Source organism: Trachurus trachurus (assembly GCF_905171665.1).
Source record: "Trachurus trachurus genome assembly, chromosome: 12".
NCBI classification, from domain to species: Eukaryota; Metazoa; Chordata; class Actinopteri; order Carangiformes; family Carangidae; genus Trachurus; species Trachurus trachurus.
Genome location: NC_139908.1, coordinates 15,380,704 through 15,398,151, shown reverse-complemented (window position 1 = coordinate 15,398,151; position 17,448 = coordinate 15,380,704). Strand labels below are relative to the sequence as shown.

Sequence of the window (17,448 nt, the reverse complement as noted above, 5' to 3'; positions counted from 1 at the left end):
AGCGGATGTTGTTCACTGAGCGCACAGGCTTGTGGGTAATGCAAGGTGCAGACACGCCGGAGACTGGTGGTTAAAAAAAAGAATAGCTTCCGCAGTTCCGTCAGCTGGCTGAGGGTAAATGTTTTGTAAGTGTACACTGTTAGCATGTTGAACGCTTGTTTCTGTTGCTTCCCGCAAGAGTAACTAGGTTAACTACACCAGCGCTGCTCGTCCTGTCCTCGGTTAAAACGGAAAACATGAGTCTGAACGAGCATTCACTGCAAGCACTGTCCTGGAGAAAGCTGTACCTGAGTCGAGCTAAGCTGAAGGCTTCCAGTCGGACATCAGCCCTGCTTTCAGGATTTGCAATGGTAAGCTGTCTGTTGCACTATGCTTTCACTTTTTGTATGAATGAATCAGTCACATCCTACAGCAGGATACTGCAGTCAGTGAGTTGTATAAAGTTGTATTTCCTGGTCTCTTCCTTTGACAGGTGGCTATGGTGGAAGTACAGCTGGACAACAGCTATCCTTACCCACCTGCTCTCCTCATCGCCTTCAGTGCCTGCACTACCGTCCTTGTGGCTGTTCATCTGTTCGCTCTCATGGTCAGCACCTGCATTTTGCCCAATATTGAGGCGGTCAGCAATGTCCACAACCTGAATTCTGTGAAGGAGTCTCCACATGAGCGAATGCACCGGCACATTGAACTAGCATGGGCTTTTTCCACAGTCATCGGCACGCTCCTCTTTCTAGCCGAGGTGGTTCTACTCTGCTGGGTAAAATTTTTGCCGGTGAAGCCCAACAAGTCCAGCAATAATACAGTTTCATCGGGTGTGGCAGCTGCCATTACATCCACCTCTATCATGGTCCCCTTTGGTTTAGTCTTCATAGTCTTTGCTGTGCATTTCTACCGCTCTTTGGTGAGCCACAAGACTGACCGACAGTTTGAGGAGCTGGAGGAGCTGTCTAACCTCACCAGGCTTCAAAATGAGCTTGACAACAGAGGGGAATCTTCCATCTTGCAGTCCCCAAGCTCACATTTCCCATAGATGTGTATACACATCTATGGAGGAACTTTTAACTCCTTGGGATCTCTCCAAGCCAGAAGCCACATTATAGGCTTCTATTTTTCTACGGGAATGAAGTTGTAAATCTCACCTCTTTGTTGTGAATTTTACTTTTGTGAAAAGATTATTTTTTAGAAGACATTTGATTAACTGTGAACTCATAAATCTGCCATAATGCATGTAACTTGAAATTGGAGAGTCTTAACTGCCATAGTTGCTTGATTTACCGTATCTCTTACGTTATGGCAGAGATATCTGAACAATAACTTGGAATCCTGTCTGTTGCCTGCTGCACCTATTTAACTGTTTGTCAGTGACCACTGTTTGTTAGGATATTTTACCTTGTTGTGTTTTGTGAGCCACAAGTATTTAACTTTCTATCTTGTTCACAGTGTATATGTAATGTATGCAATGTGCATTTGTAATCCCTGTTGTTTGTGTAGACTGACTCAACAGCTGCCACAACTACAGTATTATTTGAATATATTTGCTGACATATTGTAGCAAAGGCTGATGCTAAAATAAAAACTTTTTTTTACCGACTTGCAAAGATTCCAAATTGAGAAAGTAATTTGAATACATGCTGAAAATATATCAATATTGACTATATATCTGTTTAGATTATTATCCGTGTGCTCTACAACCAGCTGAGCAGGTCATAGGAAAATAGAACTCCTCCACAGAGGTTACATGTGAAGTACTTGTTGATATAGACACCAGTGCTCCCCTGTGCTTCATTTTGTAAATCCAGAGCATTGCACATACCCTGAATTAGCATGTTTCTTTCATCATTCACTCTTAGTGCCAATGGAGTGCTTTTCCGTCAAACTGATGTTTATTCTAAGTCATTTGGGATTTTATTCCGAATGATCTGAGTTAGCGGTCTGTATTGGGGGACGTAAAGGTTCATGCAATGGTTAGAAATCCATTTAGAGGTTGAGGTCTTGGAAAACAGAGAGTCTACTTTAGGATCATAATTAAAAGGTTCAGGTGGGATGGGGATGAGAAGAGATCTGCATCTTTTGCGGGAGCACATTTTTTTTTAATGAGATAAACTATTTAAGAATGAACAGAGCACAGTACCAGAACTTCCTTATTCAATAACAAAGTGTGTCTAGTTTACAAGTTTGAATAGACTGTCAGGGTATACAACCATCATCAGAATCCAACATACAGAATGTGTAGTAGGCCCTACAAGAAAAAAAATATGAGGTCTTATCAGTTGGATATCCCAATAATATTACTGGTAATACTGAATTCATGGTATGACCAAATCTGACGGTCTCTGGTTGTGTGTTTGTATTGGCACTAAACATGCCTAATGTAGTGAATTTAGTAATCAAGTGCAACATTATCAATTTTTCATCATATACACAGTTGAACAGTAAATTAGGAACCCTATCTGAACTGTTGTATGAAATACAAGGCAGTTAGCACCAAGCCTTTTATTATGACTACAGATGGTTTAAAAAAAATATATAGTTAGCACATTAGTAATTGATGATTTTGGTTTGCATCACAGTGAAGAACAAATCTTTTGGTTGGAAACCTTTTGACAAACTGAAAACACAGGATGTGCCATGCCATTTTTATTTTTTGTCTGTGTGTATGATGGGGTGGAAACTTGCTGTTGCTCCTCTTGTTGTTGCTCATCAATACTGATCCATATAGGCTGACTGGGCCTCCTCTAACACCAACTGCATATTCACCAGGTGTATCTTGAAAGATGAGATAAGGTCATGTTTTAATCCACAATACAGCATTAGCTGTCCATGATTATTGCTTTTGTGCCAGGTAAGTTTTGAGAGAGCAGTGAGAGAGGTATAAGGAAAGTATAGTCGTTAAACTGAATATGTGTTTGTAATAATAGCCACAGCCATGAGACGTACCTGTGGAATGGGATACTTTGTTGGGGTTGGGGCTTCATCCCTCCCAAAATCAGACAGGGTCCCACATTTTGCTACTCCATTCACCCAAAAGCCTTCATAGAGCTGGCCTTTGTCAGAGTGGTAGTACTTTCCATCCCCGCTCTTCTTGCCATCTTGCCATCCGCCTTCATACCAGTTTCCATTTGCTTGGACAAAGTTGGAAAAGTTTTAAAATTGACCATCTTTGTCAACAAATCATATCTTTGGTTTGAAAATGTTTGCTTACCAAATCGGATGATGCCCTGTCCATGATTTTTATCCTTCATCCACTCGCCCTCGTAGATATCACCATTCTCGTAGTACATTCTTCCCCAGCCACTCCGCTGGTCCTCACCCCACTCCCCCTCATACACTGCTGAATTATTATAGAAGTACGTCCCGTAACCCTGAAGGGAAAGAAAGTGAAGCAAAAAATATCACAGAGTGTAATTATGTTTGGTTATCATGAATGGCAGTTTATCACTTACATGCTTCTTTCCATTCTTCCATCTCCCGCAGTACTTCCTTTCATACTGCTTTGTACCAGGGAGGAGTACACTGTAGGTACCATACCCATCGCATTTTCCATACTTCCACTCTCCATTATAAATGGCACCACGTGTCTTCCAAACCTGTATCCCCTTTCCTGGAAGATATTAAAAAGCACAAACGTTTTAGCTATACTGTAAACAAACATAATGATTCACAACCAAGTGTCCACAAATGTCACAAATCCCAACACAGTGTCTAACCATGCTTCTTGTTGTCCTTCCACTCTCCAGTGTATTCATTTCCTCTGACTGAGAAGACTGTGTGCCTCATTCCACATTTCTGGGACTTAATATCCAGCAGGATTGAGATCTTCTTGCTTCCCTTTTTAACATATGGCATGGCTGGAGGTAGCTTGATGGAAACCTGCCTAAAGCATAAAAATAAAACATGTTAGACCCATGATTCTTTACAGTTCAACCTATTGCCCCCAAACTCACAATACTAAACGTAAGACAATGGCAGCTAACAGTATGCATAATGTGTACATACTGTATAAAATAGAATAGAATAGAACTTTAGAATAGAATATTTCCTGCACTAATCTGCAATGCATTAATGATTGTGTCACAGCAGCTCCAATAGAATAGAATAAAAAATACAGGAAGGATAATTGGAAGAATAAAATAACTTAGGCTAGCAATAATATTAAGCATACAGTAACAAAATCTGTATAAAACTATAAGGAGACATAAAAACATACAATTCAGTTAGTGCAGGATGAACAATTGTGCAATGTAATGTACAAAGTGCAGGTGTACAACTCTTTAATAATTATTAGGCTATTCTGTATTAAAGAGTCTGATAATAATGGGAAATGATAACATTTTACTAAAAGTATATCAACAGTCGTCCTTTTCTCAGTATGTTACTACTACATTATGTGTTAGCCTATTGATTTTACAAAAAACATTGCTGATGAGATGTGATGCAAAACAACAAAATGTCAAATGCACATGCGGGAGTCAAAGAAACACTGTAACTTAACACCTTGCAAATTACTAGGATGTGAAAATTAGTGACTCAATCAGAGCAAATGACTCGTACCTGAGCGATATTTCCAAGCGGATGACTTAATTAAACTCAATCCGCGAGTAAACTCAACTCAACGCAGGCAGCTACTGAATCAATCCAAGGAACGCGCTGGGGTCATGTCATGTTTGTGTGTACACTGTTCCTTGTAACTTAGCAACAGAATGGTGCATACTGTGCGTGTATTATAGTTTTTGTTTTTTTTTAATATAAAGTTGATTTTAAAATGATTTAATATATTTGAAAGCATCAGCCACAATTTGTAACAATCATTTTTATGTATGTTGATTTATGTCCTTTTAATTATATTCACTTGCGTCTCCAGGATACGCTCAGCTCATCGGTTGTCCTGGCAGCGGTTTACGATGTGCGCATGCTCAGTGCAGTCCAAACTAAAAGAGGGTCTGCGTGAACAGCCAGCAGCCAGTCAGTAGTCAGAGTGAGGAGGGAGTCAGGCAGCTGCCGTCCTCTTCGCCTCATCCGCGACTGCACCACAATGTCCAAACCGAAGTTCCAGACGGAGTGGGAGGAAATCGATGAGGAGTACCAACAGTTACAGGTGACATTAAACAACAACAACAACAACAACAACAACACAAATGTCTAAATCTACCGTCGCTTGTGGTTGGATTTGTTGGATGTAGTGTGTCGTGGATGGCACTGACAGCACTGACTGTGTAGTGGCTACGTTACGTTAGTTTGGCTGCCTCTTTCCTGTTCGCCATTCATTCTCACATCAACCTTAATTGCAGCATCGAGCTAGAAAGAAGAAGAAAAAAGCTGCGGTATTTGTAGCAACATCTATGAGACGGGTTATGTTTCAGAGAGGGGGGGTTGTTTATTTTTTGACTAAACTGTAACGTCCCTGAGTTTTAGCCGCTAACGTTAGCAGCAGGTTGGCTGCTGCTGCTAGTGATGCGGCTAATAAGCAGCTACAGTAACTTAGCTTAGCTGTACAGTGTAGTTCAGCCCCGACTGAATACATGTTTCAAACGATTAGAGCAAAAGTTAGGTACAAGTCGTAGATTACTTTTGGTTGTTGCTGTTGCTTTATGTGAGTAAATTATGTCTTGGTCACTGAATGCCCCCCCATCCCGTGCATCAATACCACGGCTAGCTCACCTTAGCTAGCTGGCTAACTTGAAACAACAATACAAGTAGTAGGTGATGGGGGCAGTATTGACAAGATAACCAGGTACTTTGAGGTGTCACCCCTCTCTCCCCACGGTGGCACCAGACAGCTGAGACGTGGATCTGTGTCTGCGATGCCATCAAAATGTAAAATGTGGAGCTGCTCCTCAGGGAGGTGATGAAGGTGACTGTCACTTGTTCAGGGATATTTTTATTATTATTATTAAATGAAGCTCACACGTTTTGATGAGTAACTGATGTCAGATATTTCACCTGCATGGACACAGCTTTCCATTCATAATTAGTGTTATCCGTCCAGATTTAATACCTTTTACATCTCTGGCTTTACAGGGTAGTGCCAACTCTAGTGCCTGTGGGTTTTTAAAGAGACCTGCCCATGTGCACATTGTTGATAGACTTTTTCTAAACCTTTAGAATCATACATCTATTTTTATAATGGTTGTATGCATGTTAACAGTATCATGAGTAAAGACTGTGCAGGGACATGCATATTGTAAATAGAACAGCAGCATAAAGCATGGGTCGCACAATGTCACAGCAGGAAGGATAGTGGTTCATGTAAAGAGTTCATACCCTCCATTAAACATTTCCCAGAGTTTAGTATAATGCATGCATGAGCCAGTATATTTTGTCTTTATGCGCACAAAACAGGTTTGTTCAGGCCACTTCTCCCATTTTAATGTTGAAATGCAATCTTAATTGTGGGAGTTTTAAACAAAGGTTGACTCTTTAACCTCATCCAGATCAGATATGAGACTGTGTGTAGGAAGTAGACTAATGTCAAGGGTTCATGTGGTTGTGCAAATCAGTCTTGGGAAGGGGGAATAGGCATGACTTCTTAACCTCAAGCCACAGGACTATGTCTGCTGATATAATGATGTGCGTCCTCTCCTCCACACACTCATTGCCAAAGGGGAAGAGGCTTGAGTCTGGTGCTGGTCAGCTCCGATGCATGAAACCCGAGATAGCCTATATCCTGTATTTGACCACATAGGAGTATTTAGAAGGAAGGGTGTCAAACAAGATTTCACAGCATGAAGCGTTTTCATCTCCACTTCGTAGAGACTCTATTCAGTTTTGTCCACTGAAAATGTTTAAAGCTTTAAAGCTCTAAAATAATTGTTTCAGCAGAGCATGACAACAACTCAATGTATCTTCTGCGTAGACTGTAATCACCCATCAGTAGCAACTTGTCATTTTGTTTCGATTCACTTGTGACCGCAGTTCTCTTGCAGAAATGTACATTTAAATGAGCTATTGTCCGGCTATTTCACTGAGTCAGCAGGCTTACAAATCTTCGTTATTGACTTTGTGTATTTGTTTGATCCCTAGGAGACTCACAAAATATACAGACAAAAACTTGAGGAGCTCACCAATCTTCAGACAACATGCAGCAGCTCCATCAGTAAGCAGAGGAAAGGCCTGAAAGACCTACGGTACAGCTTGGGAAAGTAAGTATCCTGTTCAGCACAGAATCCAGATTTCTGTTCTTATTTTTTAGTAAATGATTTGCTTACAATATAGTGAGTGCACACACAGTCTAGCTAATCAAACAATTGAGTCAGATGTAGAAACTGCATCCTATTTCCTTTACGGCATTCCCACATGCTCATTGTTTACAGTGTCCCTTCTAAGTCATGTGGAAAGGGAGGAAGAAAAATTGATAATGTTTTGTTGGTACTCAAGGAAATGATTGTGCAGCCAAGTCAGCAAGGAAGCTGTTTATGATAACTTCACTTGACCCCGTATGGAAAAGACAAGTAGTAAAGGCAGGGTTAATAGATTTATTCAGTTGAATTGAACAGTGTGTGTTTGTGCTCCCCATGAAAAAATGTTTTTGTTTGTGGACAAGTTACAGACTTTGCAAAAACAGCTACCGTTTCATCAGCAGTAACTGAATTGTCATCTTTCATTTTGACACATATAATATAAACAGAGAAAGATACTGTATTTTGTATCGATTTAAAGGGATCGTTCACCCAAAATTCAAATGTCACTCATTATCTACTCACCCTCATGTCGACTAAGGGCTGGGAGAAGTTTCAGAGTCATCCGTGCCTTCTCTGAGTTACGGGGGGGTCCACGCAGCAGTATTTGTCCATATAATGGTTGTGAATGGTGCTCACTTTTCTTCGTCCAAAAAACATCCAAATACCTCCATGCTGCTCATCTGTAATGTCCCTCTTGTATTGAAGCCCCAACATGAGAAATTGTTCCGCCGGACTGACACAGGAAGAGCAGTGAACTGAGACACTGGGAGCGTCCGCTACAAACAAGCGTAAAATATAGACGTATTTAATTTTTTTCGGAACAATTTCTCATGTCGGGGCTTCAATACAAGAGGGACATTACAGACGAGCAGTATGGAGGTATTTGGATGGTTTTTGGTGTGTCTTTTTGGACGAAGAAAAGTGAGCTCCATTCACAACCATTATATGGACAAATACTGCTGCACGGACCCCCCCGTAACTCCGAGGAGGCACGGAGGACTCTGAAAATTCTCCCAGCCCTTAGTTGACATGAGGGTGAGTAGATAATGAGTGACATTTGAATTTTGGGTGAACTATCCCTTTAAGGAGTTCTTCCTCCTCTCGGTCGCTTTTCCTCTCATCATTATTTCGTCTGTTGATTACAGGTGCGCAAAGGGGTGTGATGAGAAAGACCTGAAACTCATAACGGACATCAAATCACAAATCAAAGATAAAGAAAATGTCTTCTTTGACATGGAAGCGTATTTGCCAAAGAGGAATGGGTCAGTGCTTTTTCATGCCACAAGTTCATCATAGACCGTCAGTTTTATTTCTCAGATGTATTAATGCAGATGTTTTCTTTTGTTTTATTTCCAGTCTGTACTTAAATTTGGTCCTGGGCAATGTGAACGTAACGCTTCTCAGCAACCAGGCAAAGTATGTGAAGAGCTCCGACAAGACACTCTGGATCTGCTTGTCATCTTTCGTTTATTTTCTTCACCTCTTCTTTTTTTTCACATAGATTTGCCTACAAAGACGAGTATGAGAAGTTCAAGCTTTATATGACAATAATCCTGATGTTTGGAGCCATAACCTGCCTCTTCTTTCTCAACTGTCGGTGAGTTTTATGTTTTCCCCTCAAGCGTTGTTGCTGATGTTGATTTGCCTCTCTCAGGAAATGTGCTATATAAATAAAGTGTCTGCTTCTTCTTATACTTAATAAAGAGTGGCTAACAATTTTATTTTCTCTATTTGTTTTAGTGTCACTGATGAAATCTTCAACTTTTTGCTAGTGTGGTACTACTGCACATTGACCATAAGGGAAAGCATCCTCATGAGCAACGGCTCCAGGTGCGTTGTGATGTTAATTCAGACTCAGCTTCTTCTACGTCTCTGTAATTCAAGATAGGAGTTTTTGATTTTCTCTGAAGTGCTTGTCTGTTCTTCGTCTACTCATACACTCCATTTGTTCTGCTCCCCAGGATCAAAGGTTGGTGGGTGTCTCATCATTATGTATCCACCTTTCTGTCAGGTGTGATGCTAACCTGGTGAGTTTTGGTGACAACCGAAGCAAGAACGGCTGCTTGGTTTAGTCTAAATCTAATCCTTGTTTAACCTCGTCTCTTCTCACAGGCCAGAGGGCCCCATGTATCAGATGTTCAGGAGCCAGTTTCTTGCTTTCTCCATCTATCAGAGTAAGTCGTTTAAATCTTTTTACAAAACGTATGTACGGGTAAATGTAAAATTCTGTTTGCGGTGCTCTGAGGGTACAAAGGGTAACACTGAAATTGATTGGGACGAGGATTTTTGTTTGATGTCTAGACAGTGTTGACTCACATCAAATCCCCATAAGTAGTTTTTTTCTGTTGAAATAATGTATTACATTCAGCACTATGCTGGGCCTGGTTACAGTGGTGACAGGAGGTTAAAATGAAGCATGTTGTCACTCTTTTGTTATGAGCACCCTGTAGCAAACAGGATTTCACAGGTTTTCTGTTGTTGTTGTTGTTGTTGTTGTTGTTGTTGCTCTGCCAAGTTCACAAACGGTGAAGCATGCCAAATATTATTTCTCACTGTCCAAGGTGATGCACACTCCAGATGCTTTGTTTTGTCTGGCTAACACACCAAAACCAGACAGATTCATCTTACCACAAGAAAGAAAAAGAAAGCAGCAAATTCTCACCTGTTAATTTTCTGTATATCAACTCTTTGACTGATTGTTTCAGTTTTAGGATGATATTTATTTTATTTTTTTTAGGGTTTAGCTGCTTATCTCAGCATTTCCTCTTAAATATTCCCATGTTGGGTGAAACTAATGATTGTGCACTGAGGCCGGAGTAGGTCAAGGATCACCTGCAACGCATTTGTCACGCGATAGTGAAATGTCCATGACATTTGTCTAGAGTGTATTTAGTCTGGTGCAACAATGATGACGGTAACTAAATTTGGATGCAGCGAGACACAAGGATCTTGATGTCTGGAGATGACGTTTACACATTGAGTTGAGATGAGTTTATACATTTTTAGTGCAAATCTTAATTTTCCTGTGTGGATGGAAAATGTCTTGTCACCCGAATAGAGAAGTGAAGTCATGTCACATACTGGTGGTTACAGTCATTTCTTAGTTTATCACATGTGAGAACTAACATCTCTGGTCACAGCTTTCTACGAAAAGTCAAAATAGTAGTTGTACTGTAGTTTAAAAAAGAAAGAAAAGCTGTCAAGTTCAGCCTAAAATGAGACTGTTCGACTATAGCCCTGTTGTGTTTCTGAGGACAGAACGACCCCATTTCAATGTGCAACGCTTCACATCACAGGCCTCTATTTATTTTAGTTTTATGGGGGGAAGGTAACTGGTGTTAATCTAGTGATTGAGGCATGAATCAGGTCATCTGAACCTCATTGATCGGTTCGTGTCGGTCCTGCAGTAATCTGTAAATTGTGTTCATCCATTTGCTCCGCAGGCTTTGTTCAGTTCCTCCAGTACTACTACCAGAGCGGCTGCTTATACCGGCTGCGAGCTCTGGGAGAGAGGAATCAGTTGGACCTCACAGTGGGTGAGTTGTCAGCTATTCTGGGTGCTAGTCATTTCATTGGTTTGAACTCTTGAGCCATCTGCAACGCCGTGTCTGGGGAGGAGGGGGAGAAAAAAAAAAATAGGGCAAAGGTGAGATGGAGACAGTTGTTAACATCAGTGCTGGCACGCAGATATCAGAGTAATTTGAGTAAGGTCTCGGTGGACGGTCTTTAATGTCAGAGAAGGCCGATCGTTTGTGGAGTGCTCTGTGTCGTGTTGTCCTGAGGTCACTGTTCCAGCTCTTCTGTGTCTCTGCAGAGGGATTTCAGTCCTGGATGTGGAGAGGCCTCACTTTTCTTCTGCCATTCCTCTTTTTTGGCCATGTAAGTCGAAGCAAAAGTTTTCTCCAGAACGATGCACATGATCATAGAAGCTCACTGAGCAGTGCCACAACACATTCTTCATTTGTAAATTAAAGTGTATCAGATGCACTTAAATCTCAGTTTTTGATAGCGATTGTACCTAATGAGAAGAAGGATGTGTGAAAGTTAGCTTGTGCGATGAGTTTGCGACAACTTCATGAAAGATAATGCCTTCTGTTCCTCCCCAGTTTTGGCAGCTGTACAACTCAGTGACCCTGTTTCGCTTGGCAGGACATGAGGACTGTAAGGAGTGGCAGGTAAGGATTGCATTTGCAGATCCATCGTTTAAATGTCAAAGGACTTGTCGAGGCAGAGTTAAAAAAAAAACGACTTAGTTTGACAGGCTTCCTCTATAGAATAATCCATGCATTTTGCCTGCCAGCCGAGTTCACAGTTTCACAATTGACGCTCTAATGAGAGTTTAAATGATTCGCTGGCTGGTTACGTTTAAAGGTTTTGTCCAGAAGTGTGCATGGATGATTAATATGACACAAATGAACTAAAATGAAAAACTAAAGTGATGTAGTGTTTTTAAGAATTTTACCTCCACCTGCCTCGGCACGTCCTCAACTACAGGTCACAGTTATAAAATAACTTGTCACAGCTCGTCTTGAAATAAAACACTTGTTTGCTCATTTTCTTCCCAGGTATTTATGCTGGCACTGACGTTTCTCGTCCTGTTCCTGGGAAATTTCCTCACCACGGTAAAAGTTGTCCACCAAAAAATTCAAAAAAACCAGGAAAAGGTGCAAAAAAGTGACTGAGACATAAAACTCGCGGAGAGACACCTCAGATTCATCCAACGGCCAGTAATTCCGAAGCAACACGCACAATCGCTTGTTAGACTGACCACAGTACGGTCGGGCCAGGAGACAGCAAAGATGAAACCACTGTTTTCTCTCAGGCTCTGATTACAGCAGCGGCGTCCAGCCAGAGCACCTGGCCAACAGGCTTTTTGCTTTCTAATGACTCGTCGTTGTCGTTGATGTTGCTGCTCACGTCGGTCCCAACACACACAGTGTTGTTCACCTCATAGATGAACAGTTTGTCGCTTTACATTGTACATTAAAAAAAAAAAAGAGAAAGGAAAAAAAGTGAGTGGGAAGGATGCGTTCAATTTTGTTGTTTGTGTCAGTGCATGAATCCGTCTGAGAGCCTTTGTTCAAATCATATGCAACTAAAAGAGGGCAGGTAGCATCGGTGAAAAGAGCAGAATATAGTTTGCCTTTTGAAGACCCGACGTCTGTCATGTACGTACTTCATACTTCTGTGAAGTAGGAACAGTCAAACTGTCTCTGGCTCGAACAAACTTGGACGTGTTCACCTCAGCACTGCGATGTAAGTCCTCAACTCCGTGTTGTGCTGTTTCACTGCTAACCAGTCGGTTGTTTTACTAGACTTTTGTTCTCATAAATATCAAACGTAGGTCTTTCAACTTAAAACAAACCAAACAAACATAAAGCTGATATTGGACTGCCCAGATATAGTACTTTAAGTTTCATGGGGGGGCAAAAACATCCTCCAGGTTGTTGTTTTCAGTCAGTGGCTGCTCTGTTCTTTTGTTTGTTTTTCTTTTTTCCTAAAAAGATTCAGGATAATAAGGGAACTCAACACTATTATTCCCTTCAGGCAGACGTAAATGTTTATGTTTGGTTATCTGGCTAAGTCACTTTAACACATACAAACTGTCTCGATAAAAACACCTCAACTGAGCTCCTTCCTAGCACTGTCAGCTTTTTTTTAAATCAATAACATAATGCTAACAAACTGTAGTAAATGTGTAGGTTTATCCTGTTTTACTAACGATCTACATTGATACTGGTATAGAGAGAGCTTCAAGCTCGGTGAACAATTTTATCGCAAATGTTAAAATTCAGCTTAAACACTTGAAGTCCAGCCACAGTGTTTGATTTTGTCATGACTGTCCACCAGGTCCCACCTTGTTCTGCAATGTTGCAGAAATGTATTATGATCAAACCGCTGCTATCGGCACCTGTACTGTAAAACTATGATACACAATGATGATCAATAATGTGCTGGATGATAGTTGTTTTTGTTTAGTTTTTTTTTTTTTTCCAATCAGCATAGTAAATTAAATATGTGTACTAGTTAAGTAATGGGCAGTTCTGGGGCTTTTGCTCTAGCTCACTGTAGTTTTGTCTGGTTCACATTTCACGCTTGTTTGAAATTATTACACAAGAGTCTTTTTGTTTTTTCAGCGTCAGGTCAGGTGGGTTCAAACGAACAGCTGTAGTGGTGTCAGGTCTCTGTTGCCTTATTCTCCCTCTGGTCTGTCACAGCAAAAAAAAAAAAAAAAGTAAATGCCCTGCTCTACTTTTTTTTTTTTTTTTGAAAATCCAAAGACTTTGGCATCTTTTTTCTTTCTTTTTTTCTTCACAAAATGCAGTCACATTGGTCCTGTAGAGAATCACAGTATTTATGTTTCACTTTTTATTGAGGGAAAATTGAATCATGTTTCAGTTTCAGACCAAAATGTTACATTTGATGTGAGCGCTGCCAGAATGCACAAAACAATTCCTCGTTTTTATGATGTATCTGATGTTACATAATGTTTTCATTGTTCATTTCAAGACTGTAACTGGTGCCTGAAAACGATCAGTGACAAGAGACAGTTGGCAATTTCTCTATCTGTGTACATTGTTGTAAAAAAAAATATTAATAAACACCTAATTAAAAAAAAAGCTCTTCATGTTTCTTGTGCAGTCAGACACAAACTGCGTCATTTTGCTTTTTTGACACTAGTGGGCACTGTAGGTAAAGATAAGAGCCCTGTTGTAGCTGATGCAGCTTCAAAACAAATTCCAGCCCAGTTTTTTTCTTTACTGGAAATGAACTAACCTTGTTGGGTTTTTTCTTCTCCTCAGTATTGTTAAAGCTACAGTGTCTTTACTAACTGAATTTCAACAACTGTTTACCCAGGGTGTCTCAGTCAGATCTTGAACATGCATTAAAATGTTAATAAGCTAAATTGACATTATAAAAACTATTTGTTCATATTCTCCCAATAAATATACTTTTAGATTGTATAAACAGTACAAACGTTTGTATTAGAAAAAAAAGTAGAAAAAAAAAAACAGCAACCAAAAGCGTTTCAAGCTCGAACACCACGAAAATCTCTGTGCTGCAACTTGCAAAATTGTCTTTCCTGTTGCATCATTTTCGTTTGACGGTAAATGTGTCTGATTCACTGGGGCTCAGACTTCAAGAGTGCCAGCCATTTCCACATCAGACAGTCTCAGATACTGAGCACACTTCACTTACTGAACATTCAACTGTGTGAGTTGTTCACCTGTGGTGCTCAACCACGTAGGAGGGTGGAGTCCTCAAGCCATAGTCCTTTTACAAAACCACACACTTCTTCTTCCTCTTGTGGGTCTTCTGTTTTCGTTGAAAGGCCAAAGCTTTCTTGGTGGCCTCTCGAAAAATGTCCTCCACGTTCTCCTGATACTTTGCTGAACACTCGAGGTAGAGCTCTGCATTCATCTGCTGCCGGGTCTCCTCACCCTACAACCAACACCAGGAATTAGACTGTGACTGTGATATAAAGGGTGACATGCATTTGTATTGTTATTGCACTGGGACTCCAGTCCAGTTAAAATGTCATCATGGGTTCGGGTTAAGGACGACACCCTGTAACCTTAAAGAGATAGTTCAACATTTAGGCAAATTGGCCCATTGCCATGATCCCTATAGTTTTAGCAGTAGGTTTGTTACCTTTAATTGTCGGTGCAAGCTGTTTTTCGAACGGCGGAGCAGAGCTTTGAGCTGCTCAAAGCTTGCACCGACAAGTAAAGGTAACAAACCTACTGCTAAAACTATAGGGATCATGGCAATTGGCCAATTTGCCTAAATGTTGAACTATCCCTTTAAGTTTTCATAGATAAGTCAATGTCTTACACTGTTCTTCTTTGTCTTACCTGTATGTAAGTGATGGGAGCCAGGTTCAAGGCCTTCAGTTTCCTTGAACACTCTTTGTCTTTCCTGAGGTCGATCTTGCAGCCAATCAGGATGACCGGTACCTCCCGACAGAAGTGCTTCACCTCTGGGAACCACTGCATTAGAAATCAATCAATCAATGTCTCACACACCGGTCCGAGATACAACACATATTTTATTTAACATTACAATAACATTTCTTCTGTCGGCAACTTTCTGCCACTGAAGCTACTGAGCAGAGAAAGTAAAAACTACCTGCATGCGTAAGGTCAATGTCCATGGCCACGTGAGTTAATCATAGCTACAAGAATGCAGCCAACATCAACACACCGGGCTCCTGACAATCATTTACATTCACTTGAGCTGCAAACCTGAAACACCAGTCGAGCAGTGACATTCTTGTTTGTCTTCGCCCGGCCGTTGTTGATGTACTGCAGAATGATTACCTTTATCAGGACGTTCTCATAGCTGGTGGGGTTGGTCACATCAAAGCAGACCAGGACCAGATTGGCTTCTTGGTACGAAAGCGGTCGAAGTCTGTCATAGTCATCCTGTCCTGAGAATAAACAAAGGTGTGAAACATGGGTTAGCTGATAAAATGCACAAGTGTGAAAAGGAAACGCCAATAAAGTGCAGACAACAGACAGGACTAAGTGGTCTAAACATCAAGATACAACATATGGTGGTTGGCGTAGATGTAGAAAACCCACATCCTGGCTTCAGCTTCCTTTTCCGTTTATGTAAGGAACTCTGCTGCAGTTATACAGAAGATAAGTTGCCAGTAGTCTGTAATGGGTTTTCCTAAAAAACTGTTTGAAATAAAGGTTTTGTCACACAGAAACACAGCAGGCTGTAAAATACATGTCAACTGAGAGTTGACACTGATAGAAGATGGTGCCATTTTATGACACCCTCCTGTGCCAGAAGTAGACATTATTTCCACCGGATACATTCAGTATTTAATTAAATTTAAACTGAAATGAATCATGTTGACTTTTTTTCCTCAAACAATACTTAGAAAGTATTGTTGAACTTGAAGGTGATCCATTTGACAATAACAAAACATAACAGTCACATATAAGGCTGGCTCTAACACACAAAATACCAAAATACCCAAACCCAAACTGCTGTTTGAAGTCGCAGTTAAGCTCATTCAGAAGATTTTATTGAATCTAATTGTTTTTTGGATTCATCCTTATACAAAATGTTGTCTGCATAACAAGAATAATATGCAAAACAGCTTCCTGGTTCCTATAAGATGCTTTTGATGAGACTGACATTAATTTTGACCTTTACCACTTCCTCTGTGTCTCTCAAAGACAGATTAATTTGATAAAGACAGAATGAACCACAGTAAATTTTACGTGACAGTACGTGTGCTCTTTGTCTGCACAATGTTTCTATTATATTCAGTCCGGTGGACACAGTGTGTGGTTACTGCTCGTCATGCTCACAACACTAAATGTCCTCTTTTCACATTATAGGAAAAAAAAGTTCTGCTCTGACACTGAGAACTGATTGTTGGAGGTGATTTTCAATGAGGAAACTTACCAGCCGTGTCGTACAGGTTGAGTTTTATCTCTTTTCCTCCCAGTTTTATCGTGGTGGCATATTTTTCAAACACTGATGGTGCATATTTCTGTTTTTGACACAAGAGAAATATGTCGATTTTATAATACAGCTATGTGTTGACATATTATTTCATGTGTTGTCATTTCAGCACAATTCAAGTGACATTATTAAATTAGCCAATCATTTAATACATGGATTCAGATCACAGTAATGACAGAACTAAATAAGGTTTTACTCAATTACATAGGTGAGAAATGACTTGGGTACTAAAGGATAATACAATATCAGGAGATGAGGTACAATATGGGGCACTAAACCACCTCTTACCTCTGGAAAGTCACCTTTGGCATAAACCATGAGAAGAGATGTTTTCCCGCAGCCTCCATCTCCAACAATCACAATTTTAAGTTCTTCTCCTTTCTTGGCGGTACCATTACCAGGCCCAGCACCGTTTTGTGTCATTTTGCCTCCAAACAAACAGGTCAAACAGGTGCCAGGTAGGACGAGGCTGAAGATACTCCCTCCAGATTTAGGTTAAATACATGGTAGAAACTGATGAGTCTACATTTGGATAGGCTGAGGTGGTTTGCAGGCAGTGTCGGGAGAGAGGAACAGACAACCCTCATGTTTTACCAGGTAGCTCTATCTAGTCACCACTTCCTCTTCCTGTCTCCTCGCTGAAGCAGTTTCCAATTGACCCCCCTACGCGTCCTATTGTCGGTCCTCTCACCGAAGCAACATGTCTGTATATGAATAATACTGCGGCTGAGTTACACATGTGGAGCATCTGAGTCTGGCTGCTCCTACTTCCTCTATTGCATGT

The 17,448-nt window shown here is 40.6% G+C and overlaps 4 protein-coding genes across 4 annotated transcripts; 2 read left to right on the top strand and 2 right to left on the bottom strand.

The window, feature by feature from the left end:
* The first annotated feature begins 42 nt into the window (after positions 1 to 42).
* Positions 43 to 1,551, top strand: orai1b (ORAI calcium release-activated calcium modulator 1b). Its single transcript, XM_083983854.1, has 2 exons — positions 43 to 350; positions 473 to 1,551. Exons 1-2 carry the CDS (start codon positions 237 to 239, stop codon positions 1,028 to 1,030), a joined length of 672 nt encoding a protein of 223 aa, XP_083839980.1. The 5' UTR covers positions 43 to 236; the 3' UTR covers positions 1,031 to 1,551.
* A 1,105-nt stretch (positions 1,552 to 2,656) lies between these two features.
* Positions 2,657 to 3,846, bottom strand: morn3 (MORN repeat containing 3; the record flags this gene model as incomplete). Its single annotated transcript, XM_083984025.1, has 5 exons — positions 2,657 to 2,766; positions 2,938 to 3,122; positions 3,203 to 3,362; positions 3,444 to 3,601; positions 3,708 to 3,846. 5 exons carry the CDS (start codon positions 3,844 to 3,846, stop codon positions 2,701 to 2,703), a joined length of 708 nt encoding a protein of 235 aa, XP_083840151.1. The 3' UTR covers positions 2,657 to 2,700.
* Positions 3,847 to 4,975: 1,129 nt separating this feature from the next.
* On the top strand, positions 4,976 to 12,994 carry tmem120b (transmembrane protein 120B). The gene is made up of 12 exons (XM_083984140.1): positions 4,976 to 5,095; positions 7,021 to 7,139; positions 8,324 to 8,440; positions 8,535 to 8,594; positions 8,680 to 8,775; positions 8,919 to 9,008; positions 9,140 to 9,205; positions 9,291 to 9,352; positions 10,622 to 10,714; positions 10,993 to 11,057; positions 11,285 to 11,353; positions 11,744 to 12,994. Exons 1-12 carry the CDS (start codon positions 5,033 to 5,035, stop codon positions 11,858 to 11,860), a joined length of 1,017 nt encoding a protein of 338 aa, XP_083840266.1. The 5' UTR covers positions 4,976 to 5,032; the 3' UTR covers positions 11,861 to 12,994.
* A 149-nt stretch (positions 12,995 to 13,143) lies between these two features.
* Positions 13,144 to 17,401, bottom strand: rhof (ras homolog family member F). The gene is made up of 5 exons (XM_083984141.1): positions 16,953 to 17,401; positions 16,605 to 16,692; positions 15,500 to 15,609; positions 15,035 to 15,169; positions 13,144 to 14,621 (listed from the first exon to the last, which is right to left on the bottom strand). The coding sequence occupies exons 1-5, from the start codon at positions 17,085 to 17,087 to the stop codon at positions 14,457 to 14,459; spliced, it is 633 nt and encodes a 210-aa protein (XP_083840267.1). The 5' UTR covers positions 17,088 to 17,401; the 3' UTR covers positions 13,144 to 14,456.
* Between the last annotated feature and the right edge of the window lie 47 nt (positions 17,402 to 17,448).

Excerpts from the sequence above, each read along its gene's own strand:
- orai1b (XM_083983854.1), top strand. The coding sequence starts at position 237 with ATGAGTCTGAACGAGCATTCACTGCAAGCACTGTCCTGGAGAAAGCTG. Across the intron at positions 351-472 it reads TGCTTTCAGGATTTGCAATG|GTGGCTATGGTGGAAGTACA; the intron begins GTAAGCTGTCTG and ends TTCCTTTGACAG.
- tmem120b (XM_083984140.1), top strand. The coding sequence starts at position 5,033 with ATGTCCAAACCGAAGTTCCAGACGGAGTGGGAGGAAATCGATGAGGAG. Across the intron at positions 9,353-10,621 it reads TGCTTTCTCCATCTATCAGA|GCTTTGTTCAGTTCCTCCAG; the intron begins GTAAGTCGTTTA and ends TTTGCTCCGCAG. Across the intron at positions 11,058-11,284 it reads CATTCCTCTTTTTTGGCCAT|TTTTGGCAGCTGTACAACTC; the intron begins GTAAGTCGAAGC and ends GTTCCTCCCCAG.
- rhof (XM_083984141.1), bottom strand. The coding sequence starts at position 17,087 with ATGACACAAAACGGTGCTGGGCCTGGTAATGGTACCGCCAAGAAAGGA. Across the intron at positions 16,693-16,952 it reads CCAAAGGTGACTTTCCAGAG|AAATATGCACCATCAGTGTT; the intron begins GTAAGAGGTGGT and ends TGTCAAAAACAG. Across the intron at positions 15,170-15,499 it reads ATGAGAACGTCCTGATAAAG|TGGTTCCCAGAGGTGAAGCA; the intron begins GTAATCATTCTG and ends TTTCTAATGCAG.